This window comes from Euprymna scolopes, chromosome 40 (assembly GCF_053919585.1).
Source record: "Euprymna scolopes isolate OS-2025 chromosome 40, ASM5391958v1, whole genome shotgun sequence".
Lineage (NCBI taxonomy): Eukaryota > Metazoa > Mollusca > Cephalopoda > Sepiida > Sepiolidae > Euprymna > Euprymna scolopes.
The window spans coordinates 43,774,013-43,798,223 of NC_136521.1; the positions used below are offsets into that span (position 1 = coordinate 43,774,013).

Genomic DNA, 24,211 nt, shown 5'->3' on the forward strand with positions numbered 1-24,211 from the left:
ATCTTGTATGAATCGAGCATCAGTTTTTAAGTAGCATAAGAGATTCAAGGAAGGCAAGGTTGGTTGTTTGGTTGTTTTTTTGTTTTACGGCATATCAACCTTTTTCAGGTTATTTAATGCCGAATCTAGTTATTTTGAGGAACGATTTTTAATGGAGTATATTTTTTTTTACGTCAGATTCTATTTAACCTATAGTTGGGACCCTAACAGGTACTACCACTCCGGGTCAGAGTGGACCTGGGAGCAATGGCAATTAAAGTGGACCTGGGAGCAATGGCAATTAAGCCCGCAGTTTGGGGCCTCACCAGCGGATATAGGTTTAGGTCATATCCAGGACCAGGAAGACAAGGAGTCAGTAAGGGATATCTCTGATTTGGAGATGAACCATCCAGAATTCAAATATAATGCATGTCCACATTTACTTTTGTGTGTATGCATTATTGTAGAAACATGCCACCCCTCTACAATTGCTAAGGAAATAAATAACAAAAACAAATAAATTACAAATACAAACATTGCATGTATAGTGCGTTGCATGTTTGCAATGCATATGAAGAATGATAAATTTTGGGAAGAAATCGGGTTACAGATTTACTGAATTCTATATTGTTTTGATATGAGAATCTTTTTTTTATGCATATAAATAATGTAGATAATTAGGATTATGGAAATATTTATTCATCTTTTTTTAATATGAAATCAATAAGTTTAATTAAAACTGCATATATCTTCTAGTGAACACGTCTGAATTATGGTTGTCTTCAAGTCTAACGTAAACAGGTTCTTGATGAGCCGTTCCATATAAATTAACAAATTTACCGAATTTTCATTACTAATGATTACTATATTTTCCAATTTCTACTGTACACTCTTTAACCCTTATCCTTGAGTGGCCTCTTGGCCTTGATAATGTGGTGATGCCTGTGTAAAAAAAATTCAAATTGTTCTTTTAGTAAAGGAATCATTAAAGATAGATTTTTTTCCCCTTAAACTTGCATTAGCACTTTTAATCCATGTTCACATTTACTACAGGGATACTTTAAGTAGGGAGGTGAGCAGCAAGATGCCTGTTCATATTATACTTAAACTGACACATAAACCAGATATAGTGATTTGGGACAGAGCAAACAAAAAAGCGACCGTAATAGAGGTCAGTGTACCCAATGATACAGGGCTTAACAGAGTTGAGAGGGAAAAGATTACAAAGTATCAAGGACTTATGTATGATATGAAACGAAATTGGAAATTAAAAGACGTTTCAATTATACCAGTCATCATAGGAGCAACTGGGCTTATGAAAAAGAACTTTAAAAAGTACATAGCAAGCATACCCGGTGAACCAAGTGCAAGTGAAATACAAACGATTGCACTGAAAGGGACGGCTAGAATCCTGAAAAGATCTCTTGGTTGGACTCACTAAAATAGGGGTAAATGTCAGACATCTGGTTGGATGTCCCATCCCCAAGAAGAAAAAGTTTAAGAAAAATGAAAAAAAAAAGAGAAGCAGGATACAGATTTTTAAAACGATAATACAGTTAATTAGTGCCTTCAACCTGGAAGATCTTTTTCCTTAGAAAATTGCCCATTTTTGTTTGGGACGTAAACAAATGTTTTTTTTTTTTGGACGTAAACGAATATTTTTTTTGGTCGTAAACAAATATTATTTATCTATTTACTAGTGGGGGTGCCCGGCGTTGCCCGGGTGTAAAAGAAAAAAAAAAATTTGGTAGGGAGGTAGGCTTGAACACTTACATTTTATATTCAGAATAGCAGAAACTGTTTCTCAGAGAAACAGTAAGTCATTAATTTAAAAAAAATGAAATATATAAAAATAAACTGTTTTACCTGAGCCAATGAAAATATAATAATACCAAGTTGTGGTTTGCAGAGGATGAGAACAACCGTGATGATTGACTTCACAGATAACAGAAAAGAATCCATCAAAACCTAAAAAAAAAAACAAATCGCAAAGATAACGAGCTGAGCATGTGAGGTCCCCCTTCAGGAGTGAAAAATTTACTTTCATCATGACTAATGTTTCTGCAAAATTAAAAAAAAAAAAAAAAATCCAAGGTGCAGTTATTGAGAAAAGTGCGAATGAATAAAAAGATGAACAATTTTGGGGCAATTTTACTCCAATAATACCCCCTGGGGGGAAGGCGGGGTGTCAACCTGAGTTAACTCAGAAAATCTATTCTGGCAAAAATTTACTTTCATCATAACTAATGTTTGTGCAAAAGTGATTGAGAAATCAGCGCTCCCAAGGAGGGGCACTCTGACCTGCAAAAAGTGCCTGGGCAGCCTTGTCAGCATTCCCCAATAAGGGCGCCTCAGGCGATCACCAACACACTAACCCCTTCTCAAAGAGAGAAAGCAAGGCCTGGGAGGGTGGACCTCCTAGAACTGCATAGAACTTCACCGCAAAATTAACAGGGACCAGATCATTACAGGAATGGTCTAATCTCCGTTGGTTTTAGGGGTCCAGGATAAAAAACTCCTTAGCCGATCTGTTCTTATCTTGAGTGTCATTCTCACAATGTTTTAGTCAATGTAAGCTCTGACCTTCTTCAGGAGGTGTGTCTTTAACCGAGAAATCTTTCTATTGAACTCAGAAATCTGCACAAAATAGTGAACAGAACCTTTTATTTAATCAACATAAATTTATTTTACATAAAACCATTCAGCGATAGAACATACGGAAAAACGTTGGCGTATTTACAAATCAAAGAAACCAAACAAATCGTTTATTTTTAAAAATTCAGACAAGAGAATGACAACCAACGAACATATTCAAATTAAATTGGGATTGATAAACTTATAAATGCCGACCATAACAATCACTTTGTTAGGCCAACAATTCTCTATGGAACATTTCTAATAAGCTGGACGTATTTCTGCTGGGGATATGTTAAAAAGCTTGGATACCACAGTAGTACATTGGATTCGACGGTAGTAAAATTCCCATATGTTAAACGAGTCTGGCAGTCACATACACTTTTATCACGGAAGAACAGCTCCAATTACTAATTTATCCAACCAATCATCACATGATTATTTGAGAGAAATCAAATTTATACAAGAACTAGTCTAGGTGCCCGGCGTTGCCAAAGGAAAAAGAGGTGAAAAAAAAAACAAATGGTCTTATCGATGCACCGCGATTGTGATGTCATGGAGCAGTCGAAATAACATCTTTTATGTGACCGTGTTGATGCGAAATTTGAATGACTTGCAAAAATGTCAGCAGTGTAGAAAAATGCCCAGTTGATGGTGAAGGAATTAATGTTTTTAGCCAATTTTTCTATATTTTTCGTCTGAAGGGTTGAGCTTCAAAACGATACCGATCTCGTGAAAATCTGTCGCCTCTGTCGAAAGTTTTAGGCAGACATACATACACACATTTAAACAGACAGGTGAGATTTATATAATAGACTAGTGAGGGGTACCCAGCGTTGCCCGGGTGTTTGGAGGTGTGTGTGGGGGATTAAAAAAAAAAAAAAAAGTAAGTATGAGGATCGAACCCGAACCCGAACCCTTGAGGCAAAGTTGTAAATTAAAATGTGAAAAAAAAAAACAAAAAAAACGTGCGACGTTAACCATTGCCCCACCGCGAGATGCTAACGGAAACATGTTTGAATTTATTTAATTACTTGGATTTAGCAGGTGCCCGTTTTAATGAGTTAATGAGGTCAAGTTTGACTGCGGGATAGTATTCATTTACTGCTGAACGCTCCCCCCACCCCAAGATGTTATAGGAAAAAGACTAACCCACATGCGGCGAGCGACAAATATTGAATATTTATCTTCCCGAAATCGAGCAAATTAAATAGACAGGCGAGCTTCGTTGTTAACTGTGAGATATTACGATTTATATGTGATATAAAAAGTTTTAAAAAGTTGTGAAGCAAGCGACCGCTTCTCTGAAAAAAGCCTTTTGTTGACATACAGAAAAAGCGAACACACATACATAAATACATACATACATACATTTTCGTTTTTATATATATATATATAGTCTGCAAGGACCCATGGCATAGTGGATAAAATATGATCAAATTTAGCTGTACCTTACACTCTTCTGGAGTGTAAAGGTTCAATCTGTGTTTGACATTCACAATACAACTGCGAACTACTTAGGACTTCTACTCAGTTGTGGTTGATGGAATGAGAGCATATTAGCTCCGTAGCTTAAATAAATGTAGATTCCAAAATTCGGAGAAGTCCGAAGGTTACATCGACCGAAACATTGTTAAAGCAACTCAAGATAACAGAAGTCTAAATAATCAAAATAAAATGAACAATTATTTTCTTGATGTTAAAAAAAAAAAAATTATAATTTACTTAAATTATTTTGGGTCACATTTTCTATAATTTTTTTGGGGCGTGGGTGCGTGTGTTCGTGCATATGTGTGAGTATGCTGTGATTGTTAAAAAGGAGAAAATCAAACTCACCCGAAGTTTTACAAACATGAATGATTGACCTATGACCCATAAGGGCTGAGCCAAAACCTCAATCATGGTGGAGAGGGCAAAGGTGAAGACGCCAATGTCGTAATAAGGGATAATCGAAGGATCAGGACGCTGAAGATAACTGGACCAAATAAAACTCAGGATCCCACAAACAACCACAGAAAAAGGAACTCTAGAATTAAAAACAAAAAATAAAAATAATTATGCTATCATAGAGTCAATCTTTAACAAAGCAAAACTTATCAAGATAAGAAAAGCTCAACACTATCAATTTTCACCCCTTGGCAGCCCATGTCACTGGAAGAAAACCAATTAAAAAGTTTTTCACATGTCTGAATACTCTCTATACCAAGTTTCAAGTCTGTAGATCAAAACTTTGTTGACTATATAGTTTGAGAGTTGACCTCACACACACACACATTCTTACTTTCATAGAGTTATAAACTGCAGTAGTATGTACTCACCTGACAGCAAGGACTTTATTCATACCAAGTTGAAGATACGCCCTTGACGATCAATTTAACAAATGTATAGACAGAGAAGAATGGCAAAGAGTAAGACGACTCCAAAAAATAGCGCATATGCTTGGCGAAGATCACTTATTAAGCAGACCTAATATTCAATTTATTAAAATATAGGAACCATTAATTATAAATAATAGATAGAATTACCATATATATATATATATATATATATATATATATATATATATATATACACTAGATGACCCGTTGGGTCAGTATGTTGTATTAGCTATGGAATTCATGTATGAGCGTGACACTTGTGACGTAAAGAAAATAGTTTTTTTTTGACATAACAGAAACATTTCTATGAAAATATATTAAAATGAAAAATCACAGACGGATCACTCAAACATGAAAAAAAAAATCCTCCCTATTCGTGTAAAGTTACTTATTTTTCCGAATAATCGCTCAAAAGTCGAAAATTAAACAAACGAAAGTCACTTAGCAGCAAAAACGCACATGAACCTACCGATGAGAAATATAAGAATGAAAAACCCATATTGGAATCTTTCAACCAAGTTATAGAAAATTAAAATCTAAAAAAAAAAAAAAAAAAAAAAAAAATTAATAAAACCTGAAGCAAAAAAATAAAACCTAAATAAATAAAAAAATAAAACTAATATTGAAACAGATTAGTAAATGTGTCAACAAATTCACCGTTCTCACACAACTATTTTGTATCTAGAAATGTAAACAAATAATAAGGAAGGAAGGAAGGAAGGAAAAGGGATGGATAGAGAGTAGTAGTAGTAGTCTTGGCTTTACTACAATTGTTCTTATGTTTGTCAACGTGTTAAAGTTGTTTAGTTGTAAGAAAATAGCGACAGTATCGTAATAAAGAAGAGTTGCAAAACACTCCCACTTTCCCCATGTTAAATAATAATTTCGAAATAATAACGTTAATATTTCAGTGCGCAGGTCAAAATCTGCAAAAGAAGCGATTTGTGTTTATTTGTTTACATTGTTATGGGTTAATGTTTATACGCGCTTGCGCAACTGGATGTTGTAAACCGGAAAGTGGGTTACATCACTCGATACAAGGTCATTTGAGTTTTATAATTATATATATATATATATATATATATATAATTATGTTATCAAAGAGTAAATCTTTAACAAAGCAAAACTCATCAAGATAAGAAAAGCTCAACACTATCAAGGGGAGCAGAAAACAATATCAAATGAAAGATTTTCATATGTTAAGATTAAGAATGAGTCGATTGTTTGATTAGCATTCAGATATGAACAAAATCATGATCAAAACTCAACTAGATTTAATTACAAGTTATTAATAAAAATATTTTTATTGATTCAGGTGGATGGATACACAAAGTAGCGTGTGCAGAAAAAAAAAATGTTCATTTTGGGCACTGAAGGATCAACTTCACCTTTATATATATCTACTTCAAGAACATTTCACGAAATAGATTATAACAAATATTTATTGATCTATAATGTAAAAATGCATGTGTGTACTTACGTGAGCCAGATCAAATTGATGACTTGCGTCCAAGAGGCCTTACCAACATGACTCAGGCATGCACGGTTGAATGCTTCCCTTGTAATAAAGATACTCGTGCTGTAGAGCAAAGTCAGTCTATCGGGAAAATAAAAGCACAAAAAACAGAAATAAGAAAAGACAACTTGGTTTTAACCACAGAAAAGAAAGAAATAACAACTTAAGTTTTTTCAAAGTTCATCTTATTTTTGAGCTTAGGATTTCTAAACTGATGTTAATGTGGTTAAACTAACAATTTATTGGGTAAAATTTCCAACTCCACACTCTTTCAAGTTGACTTGCACATGACTCTGCATGTCGCACGCCTTCTTCTAATCCGTTCCCCTGTTTCGTTTCATGCCTTTTTTATCCACCTGTCTCATTTGCATAGAAACGGCGACAGTCTGTGTCGTTTATGTGACCGTCAACCATAAAACCAACTGGGTGTCACCATTTTAACCTTTATTTCTTTCACTTTTTTTTTGTTACACAACTGACCCTTTCGGCCCTGGTAGTGGGGCATTAGAATACGCCGACTGCCCCCCTGCAGAGGGTAAAAGTCCCTCAATGGGGATCCTGGATATGACCTTAAACTATATCCAGTGGTGAGGCCCCAGCTTGTGGGCTTTGGGGAGTGTGGAGCCACCCTTTAATTACCATTGCTCCCAGGTCCACTCTGACCCGGAGTGGTAGTACCTGTTAAGGTTCCAACTATGGGTTAAATAGAAACCGATGTGAAAACAAAAAATATATTCTATTAAAACAATTTTTTCTTCAAAATCTTTGAATTCGGCATTAAATAACCCGAAAAGGGTTGATATGCCATAAAACAAAAACAACCAACCAACAACCGACCCTTTGAAGCATGCACACATTATGATTTTCCCTTCAGTTAAAAAAAAAAATTAATTTGTATGAATCATCAAAGTACAATTTTTTTTTTTCTGACTTGTTTGATCGTATAATATCAAACATTTTTTGAGTGCAGGATTGATATTTTGTATTTTTCTTTTTTAGTTGGAGGTCACTGCTTAACAAGCCCAGCAGTTACTCTAGAACAGAGGTTCTCAACCAGGGGTAAATTTATCCCTAGGAGGTAAAAATTTATATGGTCGGGTGTAAATAAATGAAGTACCTGATAATTTAAAAATAATTATTTCTTTTCAGATTACGTCTTGTCTAAGAAACGTAATACAAATTAACTTCGTAATTTTTTATTTAGAAAAAGTTAGATTTTTTTTTTTGTTTTTGTGATACGAATGTATAATACTATTTTTGTACAAAACAAAGTCTTAAACAATGAAAAGATTCTATTTGACCTTGTTTTTCTATCATTTTATGATGGCTATGAATTTTTTGCCCGAAAACCAAGGGGTTCAATGATGGCGGAAAGGTTGAGAATGACTGCTCTTGAATAAGAGTAAATGTGTGTTAGGTAGACAATGAGGCAACATCGTGATGATCAGTAAAGGTAGAGTTTAATTACATAAGAGGGCTTTAATGTTGCGGTTACAAAGAAAAGAAATAAATAAATAAAAATCCAGGTCAGCATTTTTTCTTTTTTACCTAAAGATTTTTTTTATTACCATGACTCTCTCGTCTCGACACCACTTACAAGTCTCTTGCTGCCACATATCCATCTAGTCTGGCACACGTTTCTCCTTCTTCGGACCGCATGCTGCCACAGCCGGCCCATTCTTATCCTTGACTTTACACGTCCATTTTCTTCGACTCACACTATTCTTCTCTCCCCACTTGGTGCAATTTTTCACCTTTTTTTTCCTTTTTCTTCTTACGCACACTTCCAAATTTGCATATATACATCTTTCGGCTGCTGCTGCTAATCTCTTTGCATCCTTCATTGCCGCCAACATTCTCTCACGCACTCATATGGACTATGTTACAGGGCAGCTCAAAAAGAACTTATTTACATTAGACTTAAAAACGACTATGTTATAGTTAGCTAAGAAGCAGTCCTCGGTATTGTGATCCACGGGCAGACAGTTTTAGGGAAAAAAAACTGCTTACAGAATTTTTGTTTAGTTTTAGGGATTGATAGAAAGTAAGGGAAATTATTGACAGTTGTTGTAGCTGGATAAGTATTTGCTTCAAATGTTTAGAGGGATGACCATAGATTGAAGCTCAGTTGAGCAGCTACCATAAAAATAATGATAGAGCAGAGAGATTCACAGTGTCTCTTCTGTGGGAAATAGAAAGTAGGGAGGTGAAAAGGTCCTCATCCACTAGATTTCAAAGACGGTTTTGTACCCTGTCAAGACAGGAAAAAGTAGTCTTACCAGCTCCTCCCAAGATGTGGCAACAGTTCCCCATCTTAGGATGTATTTAGGAGACTCTTGTATAGGTATAGGCCTGCGTCAGCAGTATGATACTGTCTGGAGCGATAGAATGATCCAACCATTTTTCCAGCGATTTCAGCAACAAATTTGATGTAGGTCTTCTATTTCCGGTCAGGAGTGAAAGTCAGTTCCAGCAGTTTGTCAAAGTAGGGTCATTTCTCCATATTATTCAGATTATTCTCATGTTTCAGACGTTGATTTCTATAGAAAGAGGGATCACTTGAAGGTTGCCAACATCTCGAGTGAAAGTGGTGCTATTAATCTGATAGGTCCTGAACATTAAAACAAAAAATACTACTACTTCAAGGTCAAAAATTTGCCAACGTTAAGCGTTAAGAAGAGTAGATTCTAACCCAGAAAACAGCAATTCTTCCCTCTTTGTCAGAAACATCACTTATGGAATGTAAGGACTAAAGGACAAAATATGATAACTTATGGGAAGAGTTTATTTGTTGACATTTGATTTGATGATGACCATGTTGTAGCCTACAGAGAAACAGTCTCATAGTAATGTCTTTGAGATATGGGAAGTTCTTGGAAAGAAACTCAGTCCATGGAAATGCAAATCAAACCAAATTTATTTTGGCAAAAAAATAACAAAAAGGTAGAAAATATTTACATCCACACACAATGTGAATTTTTGTCCAAGGCTGCTTTCAATCTGGATATGGTAGTCGTCGTTGTTGTCGTCATAACCTCCTCTGGCAGAAACACGGACAGAGAATGCTGCCTTTTTTTCTATTGAGACAGAAACATCTTTTGCAGGAACTTGGGATTGTATGGAATTTTGAACGGAAACTTTTATTTAACCCACAGGGATAGAATGCTCTCATTCTGTCGGACGGGATAGAAGTCTTAATTCACAATTCTATTCTTAGTATAAGCCACACTGAGGATTGAACCTTCAATCTCCAGAAGACCGTCACTTAGAACTGAATTTTTATCTACTACTTTATTTGTTACGCCATGGATCCTGGTTGGTTGGTTGGTTGTTTTTGTTTTACAGCATATCAACCCTTTTCAGGTTATTTAATGTCGAATCCAAAGATTTTGAAGAAAAATTTTTTTAATAGAATATATTTGTTGTTTTCACGTCGGTTTCTATTTAACCCATAGTTGGGACCCTAACAGGTACTACCACTCCGGGTCAGAGTGGACCTGGGAGCAATGGTAATTAAAGGGTGGCTCCACACTCCCCAAAGCCCACAAGCTGGGGCCTCACCACTGAATATAGTTTAAGGTCATATCCAGGACCCCCATTGAGGGACTTTTACCCTCTGCAGGGGGACAGTCGGCGTATTCTAATGCCCCACCAACAGAGCCAATGGATCCTGGTGGACTTTAAATTGTTACAAGGTAACATCGGGTGAAAAATTGTGAAAATAATATTCAAGATGAGAACAGTAGTCTGATTAATTAAATTATCAATATTTATTTATTTAAAAAATTCAGAAATATATGCACATATCTAAATTTTTGTAAATGGAGATAAAATAAATATATATAAAAAAATTGAAAAAAAAAAAAAAAAATATATATATATATTTTATTATCATTTGAGGGTAAACATTTACATATGGTCACTACAAATAGCCATCTGTTTCAGTCAATGAGACTTACTCAGGCAACGGCACAAAGAAAAATGGAAAAAATTTGAAAGAAATTGAAAAAAGAAAAGAAAAAAAAAGAAAAAAGGAGCTCTTAAAAACAAACATAAAAAGATCATAAAAAGTTGCGAGCTCTCTAAAAAAGAGGATAAAAAAGGATAAAAAATGGAGAGACCACATTTCAATCTATTGGTAGATTATTCAAAAATAGTTTAACAACTGGGTATAAATCTGAAATGATTAAAGTGGGTCATAATTTTACTGGAACTATAGCTTGTATAGGAAAATGGGTATGGGGGGGGTTCTGTTTATACTCCGATTTTCAACGTGTCAGGAAAAGAAGTTTGCAAATGTGTTCGTTGACATCAAGAGTTGCGTGTCGTTATAAGTTCAGTGGAGGAAGGGTGATAGACTAATGCAGACATATACATACTGAGACATACATCCATATACATACATATGTACAAAATATACATACATACGTGTGCACACACCGACACACACAAATATATACATACAAGAATATACGCACACGCACGAATACACATCTATATGTATAGATACACAATCACAATATATATATATATATATTAGATATCAATATATATATTTTTACATATACACACACATATACATATGTATACAATAAATATACAGACAGACATCTACAAAAATAAACATACGTACAGAGATACTATTATACAGATATAAGTATATATTTAAGTAAATAGTATTAGAAGAAGTATTAGAGAACTTAAAATTTAATCGGGGTACATTAAAATAATAAATATTTATTAAAATATTTTGCTCTTTTTATTGAGCACTATCTAACAATCTCGTTGTCTTCATTTAGTCCCGACTTTTGAACACCTCAAACCTGGATATATATATATATATATATATATATATATATATATATATATATATATATATATATATGTATACTCCTATAAATTCGTTTTTCCGTTTTTCATATTAAAAACCCCCTTTTTTATTTATTTAAAAAGAAAATCCAATTTTCTTATATATGAGTTGTGGAATTGCATTCACTAGCAAAATATCTAGCTAATTTGCATATTCTTTTAAACATTCATTTTAATTAATTCCCTATTAGTTGCTTCGGTTTTCTAATGGGATGATCATCTTTAGTTAACTATTATGTGTAATTATATTAATGCAGATATTCTACATGATTTATACTTGCATAATATTTGCGTAAAATGTTTATAGTAGACACAAAATTGTTTCCATATATATTTATGTATAGGTATATATTTTTGTTTAACAAATTTTGCCTACTAAACTCCTCCTAGAGTTATTGGTCTACAGACATGAAACTTCATATATAAGGTATTTTAATTCATGCAAAACTTTATATTTGGGTTTTAGCCCGGAAAAATCGGAGCAAAAGTGTGAAAATTAGAAAAATGAAATTTGCCAGGTGAAGGTCAAACGCCGGCATTACGAATGCATGATGTAGTAGCTATTGGTTCATATTTTAATTTTTAGCCTTGCAGTAAACATGTTTTCGTAGCCCAGTCATTGACGGCAGAGGCAAAATAAATCGTGAGCTGAACGTTTTTGTTTCGATGCTCGGTGGTGGTGCAGGAGTCTTCTTTTTAAATACTTTTTAAATCATTATTATATATTACATCCAATCTATCTATCTACCTATATATCTATAAAAGTGAAAATGTCTGTCTTTCTTTTCTCTATGGTAGTTAAGGGAGACTTTACATATTCACACTTTTTAATATACACATATGCACATAACCTTATGAACAGTAAATAGGACCCGAGCAAATCCGAGCTGAACTACTAGTATATATATATATATATATATATATATATATATATATAGCCAGTAGAGTTTAGTTTCCTAGAAGTACATCCAATTAAACAACATGTGTCTACCAAAATAGTGCTCAATGAGTGAACAGAGCAGTTATATTAATTTTATTTATACAAACATTAATGGCTACATATGTGTATACATATTTCTGTAATCACCCACGTTGGGGGATTACATCTTCAGGCCAAGAATTACCATCGAAAGTGATATTTCCACCAAATACATTTTCCTATTTCGTTTATCAAGTTAGCATGCAACCTGGGTGGGAGTCATAAAATACGGTAAAATATTTAAGCGTATTTTATGATTGGGCTCTCTCCTACTCCTAATATTTAATAAATCCTTATAGAAATTAAATAGATTTTTTTACTATATACAGACTTAGAAATATTATTATCATCATTATTTTTATTATTATTGTAGATTAACACTCTCAGCTAAATCACTCCTTCAAACTAAAACGAGATTCAACACTTTTAGGTGATTACATATTAACACCCTGAAAAACTTGGTGAGAAGAATAACAAAAAAAAAAAAAAAAGATCAATTATGTAAGAATTTAGGAAGGAGAATCTGCTTCACATATTAATTTAACGTAAAATGAATCTCATTTCTAAGACATTTCAGAGCAGTTATTTGGTATTTAATTATTATAGTAAAAAAATAATTATGACAGCCCCTTTAAGAAATTCGTTTCTTATCGTTGAGCACTTTCCGTTGAATTAAAAAAGTCGGTCAATTTAGCTCTTATGCGTAGATCATCGTATAACGATTTGATCACTGTCTGTCTGACGTAATGAACATTTAAATTAAAATGTTTAAAATTCAACGCTATTTCACACGGTTAATAGTAGCCGAATGGATACGGCCTCCGCTAATCGAGCCAGAGATGTCTCGTGTCGCGGGGTTCGAATCGTTCGACTGGTAGTAATCGTGACACCCTGCACTGAAGAATCCCGAAAGGATGAAACACTAGTGTCTGTAGGTATTTAATTATTATAGTAAAAAAATAATTATATATATATATATATATATATATAATTATATATATATATATATATATTAGTGATGAGATGATTCCAAAGTTTTTCCCAATTTTGATACAATTACTCATTCTGATTCTCTTAAAATCACCAAATAGAACTTTAGAGTTAATTTTCTTTAGATTGCTATAAAAATCTATATAATATATTTTTATGAACTTGTTTGGGTGATCTATACATTTTAATTTTGTTTGTAGCTTAAAACCAGAACACACTCATCATTTTATCTTTAGTAGCAGTAATGGAAAAATAAGTTTTAAACAAAAACAAACTAAAGAATAAAAAAATTACAAGAATCGTTTTTGGCATTGGAAAGTAGGCACAATTTTCTCCGATTTTGATACCTTAAAAAGTTCTGATCTTATCGATTCCCGATTCCTATTAATCATCTCAATGAATCTTTAAATTAAGGCTAGTCAATCAAAAAGAGGAGATGACTTTGGAAAATATTGGCGAAAAAAAGCGACCCCTCCCTGTAGAAAAGTGCCCAGTAGAGGGTGAAGGAATTAATGTTTTTGGCCAATTTTTCGATATTTGTCATCCGAAGAGTCAAGTTTCAAAACGATACCAATCTCGCAAAAATCCGTTGCCTCTGTTGAAAGTTTTAAGCACACATACATACATACATTTAAACAGACAGGTGATATTTATATATTTATGTTATATATATATAGCACTTACCGTACATTTACAACTCCAAGCAAATCGTGGGAAATGTATCTTAGAGTAAAAGCATTTAGGACAAAGGTCAATATTCGTGTGGTCAGCTGAAAAAGTAAAAAAGACATATTAGACACGTTTCATTTATTTGTGAGAATTAAAAAAAAAAAAAAAATCAAAAAAAAATCTCTGAACTGCCGAGTAAAATACTCAGCAGAAGTAGGACTTTATATCGACACAACAAAAACAAAATGGATGACAAATCTTGCTGCAAAACTCACTACATATACCCCTGCAACTTAGGTCCCTGATAGTAGCCCTCTATATCAAAAGGGTAACGTGCCTTGTTTGGGGTGAAAATGTAATAAAAAAAAAAAAAAGAAAGAAAAAAAAAACTCATCCACTATCAACAGCGAGACTTTTTTTTTTTTTACTTAGATAGGAGCTTTGGTAATTGTCTGTATTTTTTAGATGAGGTGTTTACAGTTACCCAAAGGTGCTGAGTTCAATCCTGAACGAAGGCAGTGAAAAAGTAACATTCAAAACAGAGAATCAGTAACTATGTTCCAAAGCCTAGCTGGAGTCCAAACACGGTACCCCCGTAATAATAATAAAGGGTTGGGTTCGAGACTCTTAACAAACGGTTCCCCAGTTCGATACAAAACACCTGACGAAGGCCGGAGGGCAAAACGGCTGAAACGCTGTGACTATAACAACCAAGATGAGGAAGTCAGTCCGACAATCTCAATCATAGGAGCTTTGTTCATGGAATCTATGTTTAGGTTTAGGCACAGATAACGAGTGGGGGGAATTAAATAAAAGTTGCTCAAATAAAAAATAGAGATGACCTTCTTTTGTAAATCGGAGATATTATAATCTAGGGAGTATATAAAAAGCTGTAAGAAATAGTAACACCCCCCCCCCCGAAAAAAAAAAAAAAAGCACACACACTAACACACATTTTCATCTTTATATTATAGATATATACATACATACACTCGCAGGAAAACCCAACGTTGCTCATGATTAAATGAGTATCACTATTATGAACTTTTTTTCCTATGCTCAAAACACCATACTATTTTTTTTTTTTTTTTTTTACATAGCCATTACCACTTATCAAGGCCAAGAGGCCACTCGAGGATAAGGGTTAAAGAGTGTACAGTAGAAATTGGACAATATAATAATCGTTAGTAATGGAAATTCGGTAAATTTGTAAACTTATATGGAACAGCTCATCAAAAACTTGTTTACATTAGACTTGAAGACAACCATATTGTAGTCACCTGGAAAACAGGAAAACGGAAGACAATTCCATAGGCGTGCAGTTCTAAGAAAGAAGCTTTCCTCATGGAATCTATGTTTATTGAACAAGTATTAAATTTTGTACGCCTGAGGCACAAAATATCGCCCATGGATAAACACAGAATAAAGTCCAGAATGAATGTTGTCAGCAGTGAACCCCACAGAGGCAAGCATTGACTCGGTTCAGTATCATGTTTCACTGCTGTGAGGTAGATTTTCAGCAGACCTCCGCATCTTTTTTTCCAACCCTGAGGAGGGGCTAGTTCAATACGTTTGTTGATGAACCCCTTTCTCTTAATTTGTATCATTAAACAAGTACCAAATTTTGTATTCCTTAGCCACAAAATATCATCTAGTAATAACGGATTAGCAGCTGAATAAACCTAGGATGAATGACCTTTGAGAAAATGTGACACTATGTTCGACTGAGATTGTTGAGTGCTAGAGAAGGTAAGAAAATAACAAAAGAAACGGAAGTAGGTTTAGCAAGTAATAAAATAACTTATCAATAGATGATGGATCGGAATTTGTTCTTCTCAGGCAAAGAGAAATAAGAATAGGGTTTAAATTAGAGTGTGGCAAATGGCGATAACAAAAGGACTGAACAATGGACTAAATATCGACATAAAAATGAAATTATTGAAATCAAATCGTTCTGTGACGAGTATGTACATCATAAATATTTTTTGTATTTTCTTTTTTTTTAAATAAGTGGGTGCATGTGTAGAATTTGAACCAGACATAACTAACCGTCCACTCAGCTTTGCTCAGAACATGATGTCATGCATTTGGGTTTTATCATAATCTGATGTTAAGATGCCAATCAATGCGTGACAAAGGAGCAGACGATTTTTGGGGAAAATATTGAGGGGGAAAAAAAAAATCAACGAGACCAGCAGAGAGCTTCTCGACAGTAATCTTTTTGAGTTTATGTAGAAACAGAAATTTGGTAATGATCTTTTTGTCTCAAAAACATAAAAACTTAAACCATATATCGGAAAGCTACCCAATTGGGTTGGCGAAGTTTCTTCCACATCCGCTGTCTTTGTTTCTTCCGTTATTTTCATTATAATTTTTTTTTTTTTTCTTGTGATTTTATTATTTTTATGTGTTTTCTTCAGTATTTTTCTCAAGCAGCGTTGTTACGCTTTGATAATCAGTGACGCTCGGCAAAAACCGGCATGTTCTGAGTAAAGCCGAGCGGCCAGTTAATTACGTCTGGTTCATATTTTGCACAAATACCAAGAAGTGTAATTCTAAATCTACACAGAATTTTATGTTGAGACTTGAAGGTGTAAAAATTTGAAATTCTTCATGTTTTTTTAAACAGCCATTATTAAAAAAAGAGTATATTGTTTTATTAAACCTTTTATCTATTTATTTATTTTTTTTTTTTTTTACAATGGAGTCACTACTTATCAAGGCCTGAAAGCCACTCGAGGATAAGGGTTAGTGGGTATACATTAGTCAATGGGATTATAGCGTAGTAATCATGAACCTATTATTTATATTATTTGGAATCTTTGAACTACTGTTCTCATTTTGAGTCTCATTTTTACAACGTTTAGGTCGATGTATCCTCCGACCTTCTTCAGGTGTATCTTGTTAAACTTGGGAATGATTCTGTCGAACTCGGGAATTTCTTGAAGAAGGTCGGAGGTTACATCGACCAAAACGTTGTGAAAATGACACTCAAGATGAGAACAGTAGTCCGAAGAATCCAAACAATACGAATAACCAATCCTCATCTCAAAAATTCAAAAACGTAAATCTTTTATTGTTTAAATAATTTGACTTTGCTCTTTTATTTCAAATCATAATAATAAAAGGTTGAATAGACATTTTTCACTCAGTAATGAGCTTCAGAAAATTGTCAGTGAAAAAAAAAAGAACAAAAGAAAAACAGTCACCAAAAGATAAGCATTTTATTACTTCTAATCACCACTTGAACAAAAAATCACTCGCAAATTTGACTGGTTGAATAGACAGTTTTGACTCAGTAATGATAAAAGAAGAGAAATAAGCATTTTGAGTTTGTTTTACTGTACACAGAGATTCAAAAACGTTGTCAAAAAACAAATATATAACAAATAAATGTTATCAAAGGCAAGATAAGTTACTTTTCTACCTAACTGGATTTTTTTAGTGTTTTTATTTAATGTAACATGTTTATTCAGCTCAAAAAACATACAGTGTTTACCGATGTATTGGAAAATTAAAAATGGCGCCAGACTCTTTGTTGAATATGGTAAGTTTGGGAAAATGAGTTTAAAATAAAAAACTATACAAAATACTGCTAAGAATCCACCGAATATATGTCAGTCTATGTCATAGTAACATGGAGTTTTTAACAGTATTTTGTATAGTTTTTATTTATAACTAATTTTCCCAAACTTACCGTATTCAACAGAGTCCGGCGCCATTTTTAATTTTCCAATACATCAGTAAACACTGTATGTTTTTTAAGCTGTATAAACATATTACACTAAATAAAAACACTAAAAAATTATCCAGTTAGGTAGAAAAGTAACTTATCTTGCCTTTGATAGCATTTATTTGTTATATATTTGTTTGTTTTTTTGACAACTTTTTTGAATCTATGTGTACAGTAAAAAAAAACCCAGCATTTTATTATTTCTAGTCACCACTTGGAAAAGTCACTTGCAACATAAAACCCTGCTTGATGTGAGGACTGAACCTTTAACCTCTAGAAGACCGTCACGTAGAACTGATTCATATGTGGTACTGCGTATAGATACTTGAGTTTGAAAAAGATGCACCTGAAAAAGGTCACCAGTGTTTTCTGACCGTTTGTTGATACTTAAGTTAGCATAAACAATGTTTGTTGATAATTTGAGTTAACAGAGTTTATGTAAACTTAAATATAAACATTAACAAATGGTAATTATTGACATAACACAATCTTAGAAATCCTAATATTAAAGTAAAAACATATATATATATTATAATGACAAGTACTTGCGCAGACCATTGACCAACAATATTCATCATCATTTAATGTGTTAAACGACTTTTAGAAATAGACTAGTGTGTGCGTTGGGTGGGGGTGGGGGGGGGGTGGCCGGGTATCAAATACGCTTAAATATGATATTTTAATTTGTCCAGATTTCGTATATATTATTATAGAGTCGTGATTTCAAAAGTATTAAAGAAAAAAATTTAGGTGCCATCAGTTAGAAGTAAAACTGAAACTGTAGCATTCAAGGCTGGTGATGTTACCACTGTACCAACGTGATACGCATATAAACCGATTAAAAATTAAAAATAAACTCTAATGAATGTGCAAAATGTTTAAAGATTTTTTAAAAATTTTGACCCATTTTTGAACCCTTAAAAACAATTTTAACCAGCTAAAAGACCCATAAAAGAACAGCTTGTAAAAAATCCAAACATTTGAGGTCCCTAGCGCCGCTGCGTGACTTAGTTTTGGAGGAGATAGAGTTTGAAAATATGGAGACGGACAGACATATAGCCTTTTAAGGATGAGAGTTCAATAGAAAGAGGCATGGCATAAGGTTTTTTTTTTTACTTTGATTTTGTTTTTTCCTCTAAACGAACTTAAAGATTTCATATGATGTTAAGCAGATTTATATTTTCATAAGATGCACTTTTATGTATTAGTAGTAAATGATGCATGGAAAGAAAAACAAAACATAACTATAAAGGTCAAGGGTGTGAGTTCCGCAGAGAAACGTTGATTTAAATTCAAATAAAATAAAATCTGCATCAAGTGCGCTTTAAAGCCAAATCACAACGCAATATTAGGAAAATAAATATTTTACTTGTTTGAAATTTATAACAAATATATTTCGGTGGTATACTCCATCCTCAGTGTGTTGTTTTGTTTCTTCTTTTTCTTTTCTTCTTCCTTGCCATGTATTTTATGTGTTTTATTCAAATTAAAACAACGTTTCTATTGAACTCTCATTCTTGACGTTATTCTCGCATTACCTACGCACAGTTCAAACATTTCAAAATACAACCACCATATACAACGTGCTGCTATATACAAACAGACTTCTTTCTCCAAATTTACAACATGACAAGGAAGAAAAGAAAAACAAAAAACAAAAAAAAAACAACACACTGAAGATGGAGTCTACCTCCGAAATATATTTGTGATAAATTTCAAACAAGTAAAATATTTGTTTATTTTCCTAATATTACGTTGTGATTTGGTTTCAAGTGCACTTGATGCATATTTTATATAGCCTTTTATATATTAGATTTCCAAATTAATCTATCTCTGCCCAGGTCTTTATTCAGCCCTCTTTCTCTCAAATCCTATTTTTATCACTTCCTCACATGCTTTTCTTAGCCTTACCTTACCAACCGACCCTGTTGTCTCAACTGTTCTACATCTATTAACCGTAGCTCTTTCATCATTTTTTTTATCACCACAATCATCTTTAGTTTAACTTTCTTTTTTTCCAATTTTTTTTATTAGTTTGCTCAGGCTGGAGATGAGGCATCCTGCCGGATGCCAAACATTCACCGGCTATCTTATATATTCCAACTGAGATACTATTTTAAGATTCTGACCGTCCCTTTAAGTACAATTGTTGGAATCTTTCTTGCACTTGGTTCACCGGATATATTTGCCACATAGTTTTTGGAACTTTTTTTCATGGATCCAGTTGCTCTTATAATTACGTGCTGGCATGTGTTGGAGAATGGCTTTTAAAATTTGATTTCCAAATCAACCAACCAGGTTTTTATAAATCCCTTTTTCTCTCAAGTGCATTTTTATCACTTCTTTCAAGGTTTTCCTTCACCCCTGTGAACTGGACCTGCTACCTCAACTTTTCTATGTCTACTAACTTAAGAGCATGCGTTCAGTCTTTAAACATGGCCATATGATAAAGGTCTATTCTTTTGCACACATCTCCAGAATTAATTTTCCTCTGAGGTCACTTACTCCCATGTTCTTTTTGGCCGTCCCTCTGCCAACTGACCCTGTTACCTCAACTGTTCTACATCCTACTCCAAGCATCATCATCCATTATTCCATCATCAGTTTACACTGAGGATTGAACTTTCAACCTTCAAGAGAAGGTTTCTGTCGAACTCGGAAATCTGCACATAATTTCCAATGGGACTCTTTATTTATTTCACGAGGGTAGCGTGCTCTCGTTCCATCAGCCATGACTGGATAGAAGTCCAAAGTAATTCACAATTGTATTTTTCGGTCACCTAAACTGAAGATTGAACCATCAACTTTCAAAAGCGTGTAACTTACACCTGAATTTTACCAAGTACTTTATCTAAGTTTTGACACCAAATTCTGGATTTGGCTGAAATATACAGAAGATAAATTGTGGAGACAAATATTTGGAAAACTCTTACTTCTGCAGATTCTTGATCTGCCCCTTTTTTAAGATAAAGAACACCTCCCACCATCTCCTATTTTGGCAAAATCGCTTCCAACTACTTCCTTTTCTAATATTTCCTGGATGTGCCTCATATGCAGTCTTCCTCTCATCAAAGAGCACTGGAACCTTACCATTAACCATAACTTCAGGTGGCAATAGACTCCCCCTCTAATAAAATAATAAATAAAAAAATAAATAACAATTAATCAGCTTCCAACCTCAATTTGCAGCCCCCCCCCCGCAAAAAAAACAAAAAAAACAATGGAAAAAAATTTTTTTTAAATAAAATAAAATTAAAAAAATATCGACCTCTTCTGAGGAATAATAAAAAACAAAATACAGGTTCCTATTCAGAATATGGGCCATGCCATTTTTTCAAGAGCATTTTCTTTTCAAGTTAAATTAAATTTTTATGGTATCTTGTTCATTGAGTTGTCAGGTGAAAGTACAAAATAGTTAAAAAAAAAAAAAAAAAAAAAAAAACCTCCTCATGTTAAGAATGAGTTTCTAAATAATAACATTATTATTTCAGCATGGTCCGTATTCTGCCTAAATAACAAAAATACACAATAAATTGTTTGAAAACAATGTTTGGGCACTTGTGCATTTTAACACACTCTAGAAAATTTAAGGTGCTTGTACATTTTGCAGAACCAGATCGTCGTAAATGTCCAGTAGGGCTGGAAACTTATACAAACTGCCGGAATATGCAGGAGCACTGGTTGAATTGATCACTCAATCAGAAACGACAACAAACGTGATTACCCAATGAGAAGTCACATAAGTAGCAGACGATTTTTGATAAATTGGAAGAAAAGGAAAAAAAAAAAACTTTTTTAGTTATTAATTTAAAATCATAGGGCAGCACAAAGTGTAATGTAGTTATTTGGCTTCATTTCACAAATTTATTTTTTATTTATAATTATTTTTCTACATTATCGTTTTCGTAATTTTTGGATATGTTACTATTTGAGACCTGATAATTAGGTAGGTATCATTTGTTTCACTCGAAATTCAGTATTTTTTTTCATTATCATAATATAGAAACGCCGCCATTCCTAATATGTGGAGGTGAAAGAGGGCTTTGTTAACTCTTTCCTTGCACGGACGAAACTCTCCTAAAATGAAAACACTCTTAATCTACCGGGAATATTAAAATGCACAAGTGCCAAAGTCTGTTCTATTTGCCGAGTGTTCGAATATTTATGTAAGCCAAACTTGAGAATCTCCATGAGTACTAAAATTATTTAGATGCCCAATCTGCATCAACATCGATTATTGCTTTACGCTTAAAAGAAAGACCGTTGTTTTCTCTATCATAGAACTCAACCTATAAATAGGAGTAATATGTAAATGTAAAATATAGCCATCCACATAATTTTTTTGTAGTCTATGCCTCATCAGTGTGGCTAACGTAGTGAGTGTACTTTGCAGAGATTAGAAACCCAAACCACCGGTCACAACCGAATGTGATCTGAAAAAGGTCAAAGAGTTTAACGACCGAACATTTTTAATATAAGAAACAAGCTATCGATAAGAGTCAGAAAAAATGAAAAGCCACTTGTGCAGTTTAACATCCCCAACCAAATTTAGAAAGCCATTCTTAACATGGATAGGGGAAGGGACTTTATTATTATCATGTTGACGTGGGCGAATAATCTCTCCTAAAATGAGAACAATTAATTTGCTTGTGGATGTTAAACTGCATTAGTGTCAATGTAAACATCTCTACTTAAATATTGTGAAATATCTTCTCAAGTCATTAGATGAAAATTACACCTTTCTGCAAGTTGGGATGCGGCGAAAGTGAAAAAGACTTATAAAAGTTATGGTATTTTTTACGTTAACCACAATTCACCGTTCACATTCGAAATGTCGACTGAAGAGGTTTTCGGGTATGCTGACAACGAATATCACAGTTAAATTTTGGCCTGGGAAGTAGTTTACCAGATATGAAAACATTAGTTATCCAATGAAAAAGCTAATGTAATCCCTAACAGCCATTTTTTTTCACATGAATTTCACGAGGAATTAGTAATGCACTAATGCAGTGCATTACTAATGCACATGAAAAAAAAACCTCCCCATGTTAAGAACGGCTTTCGGAATAAACACCCCAACTTCCCCATGTTAAGAACGGCTTTCGGAATAAACACCCCATTTTGGGGGTGGGATAAAAAAAATTGCTTTGTCGTCTGCTTCAGTTGAACGCATGCGCATTACTAACTGCTCGGTTGTGAAAACAAAATGGCTGCCATTAGCTTTTACGTTAGATATCATGTTTTCATATCTGGTAAACGACTTATCAGCCCGAAATTTAACTGTGATATTCGTTGTTAGCGTACCCGAAAACCTATAAAAGTCGACATTTCGAATAATGTGAACAGTGAGTTGTAGTTAATGTAAGAATTTACCAAAATTATAATCAAACTATTGATACCTGTAATATCATATTGTAGGATGCAGACTTGGCTGCACCGACCAGCAATTGTGAGGCCTTCATTGTGCACCAACGAAACTGAAATGGGAAATAATAAGTTTGTCGAGGTTGGGAAAATTTTCACGTGGCCATGATGTAAACAGGAAAGTCGCTTACATCCTGGACAAATAAACCGGCACAGATATATATATTTTTTTATTGTTACTTAAAACAGATTTAGTGATTTATATTAACTAAGATAAACTATTAAGTTAACAAAAGAAAATATTTAATAAATTGATTATTTGAAACTAAGTTGTTTTTTTTTTTAATTTATGAAATTAAATATTTGGCGTTATAAGCGGCAAAATAAAAAATAAGTTGAGTTATTTCCCTTGAATTATTTTTTAATTAACCCGTTTTTGATAAAAGGTTAAAAAATAAACGCCATTGTATATTTCTAAACTTTTTAGCTAGGACAAAGTGTAGTATCTGTTCTCATACTACACTTCATCCTTTCTGTTCCCAGTCAGTAAAGGAGAAATCATTATAGACTGAGACGATCAACAGTGTTTCTATTTTGGAGAGTTGGATTTTCCTCACATTAAAAATAGAGCATGTGTCTAGTTCTTCTCTTGTCCACTGTCCAGAATTTCCTGTATCTATTAAAATAAGAAAAATCGATGTGATGTACCCGTGACGAAATGAAAATATATTTAAAAAAATCGGTGCTTATTTAAGAATTAAACCTATTTTCGGTAACTTTTACCTCACGCTACAACAGAACACCGACCACTCTAAGTTGTTTTTTTAGGGATCTAAAAAAAAGGGTAAAACTATACAAACACCGTGACAGCGAATTAACCCTACCCCTAACCCTAACCCTAACCCCTAACCCTAACCCTAACCCTAAACCTAACCCTAACCCTAACCCTAAACCCTAACCCTAACCCTAACCCTAATCCTAACCCTAACCCTAACGCTGTCACGGTGTTTGTATAATAATACCAAAAAAAGTTTTAACGAGAGGTTTACAAAAACATAAAGCACCAAACATATTTTTTTTTCGTTCTTTTTTTTTGGGGG

General features: G+C 33.6%; 1 protein-coding gene across 1 annotated transcript in view; it reads right to left on the reverse strand.

Moving 5' to 3' along the window:
- The window catches only part of LOC145265508 (man(5)GlcNAc(2)-PP-dolichol translocation protein RFT1-like), a 66,168-nt gene extending 42,863 nt beyond the window's left edge, over positions 1 to 23,305 (reverse strand). Inside the window, exons 1-5 of the mRNA XM_080121410.1 lie at positions 23,147 to 23,305; positions 14,030 to 14,115; positions 6,472 to 6,588; positions 4,450 to 4,639; positions 1,846 to 1,947 (exon numbers count right to left, since the gene is read on the reverse strand). Of these exons, the coding sequence (XP_079977536.1) occupies positions 1,846 to 1,947; positions 4,450 to 4,639; positions 6,472 to 6,588; positions 14,030 to 14,115; positions 23,147 to 23,209 (558 nt within the window). The 5' untranslated portion in view covers positions 23,210 to 23,305. The remainder of the gene's footprint in view (positions 1 to 1,845; positions 1,948 to 4,449; positions 4,640 to 6,471; positions 6,589 to 14,029; positions 14,116 to 23,146) is intronic.
- Between the last annotated feature and the right edge of the window lie 906 nt (positions 23,306 to 24,211).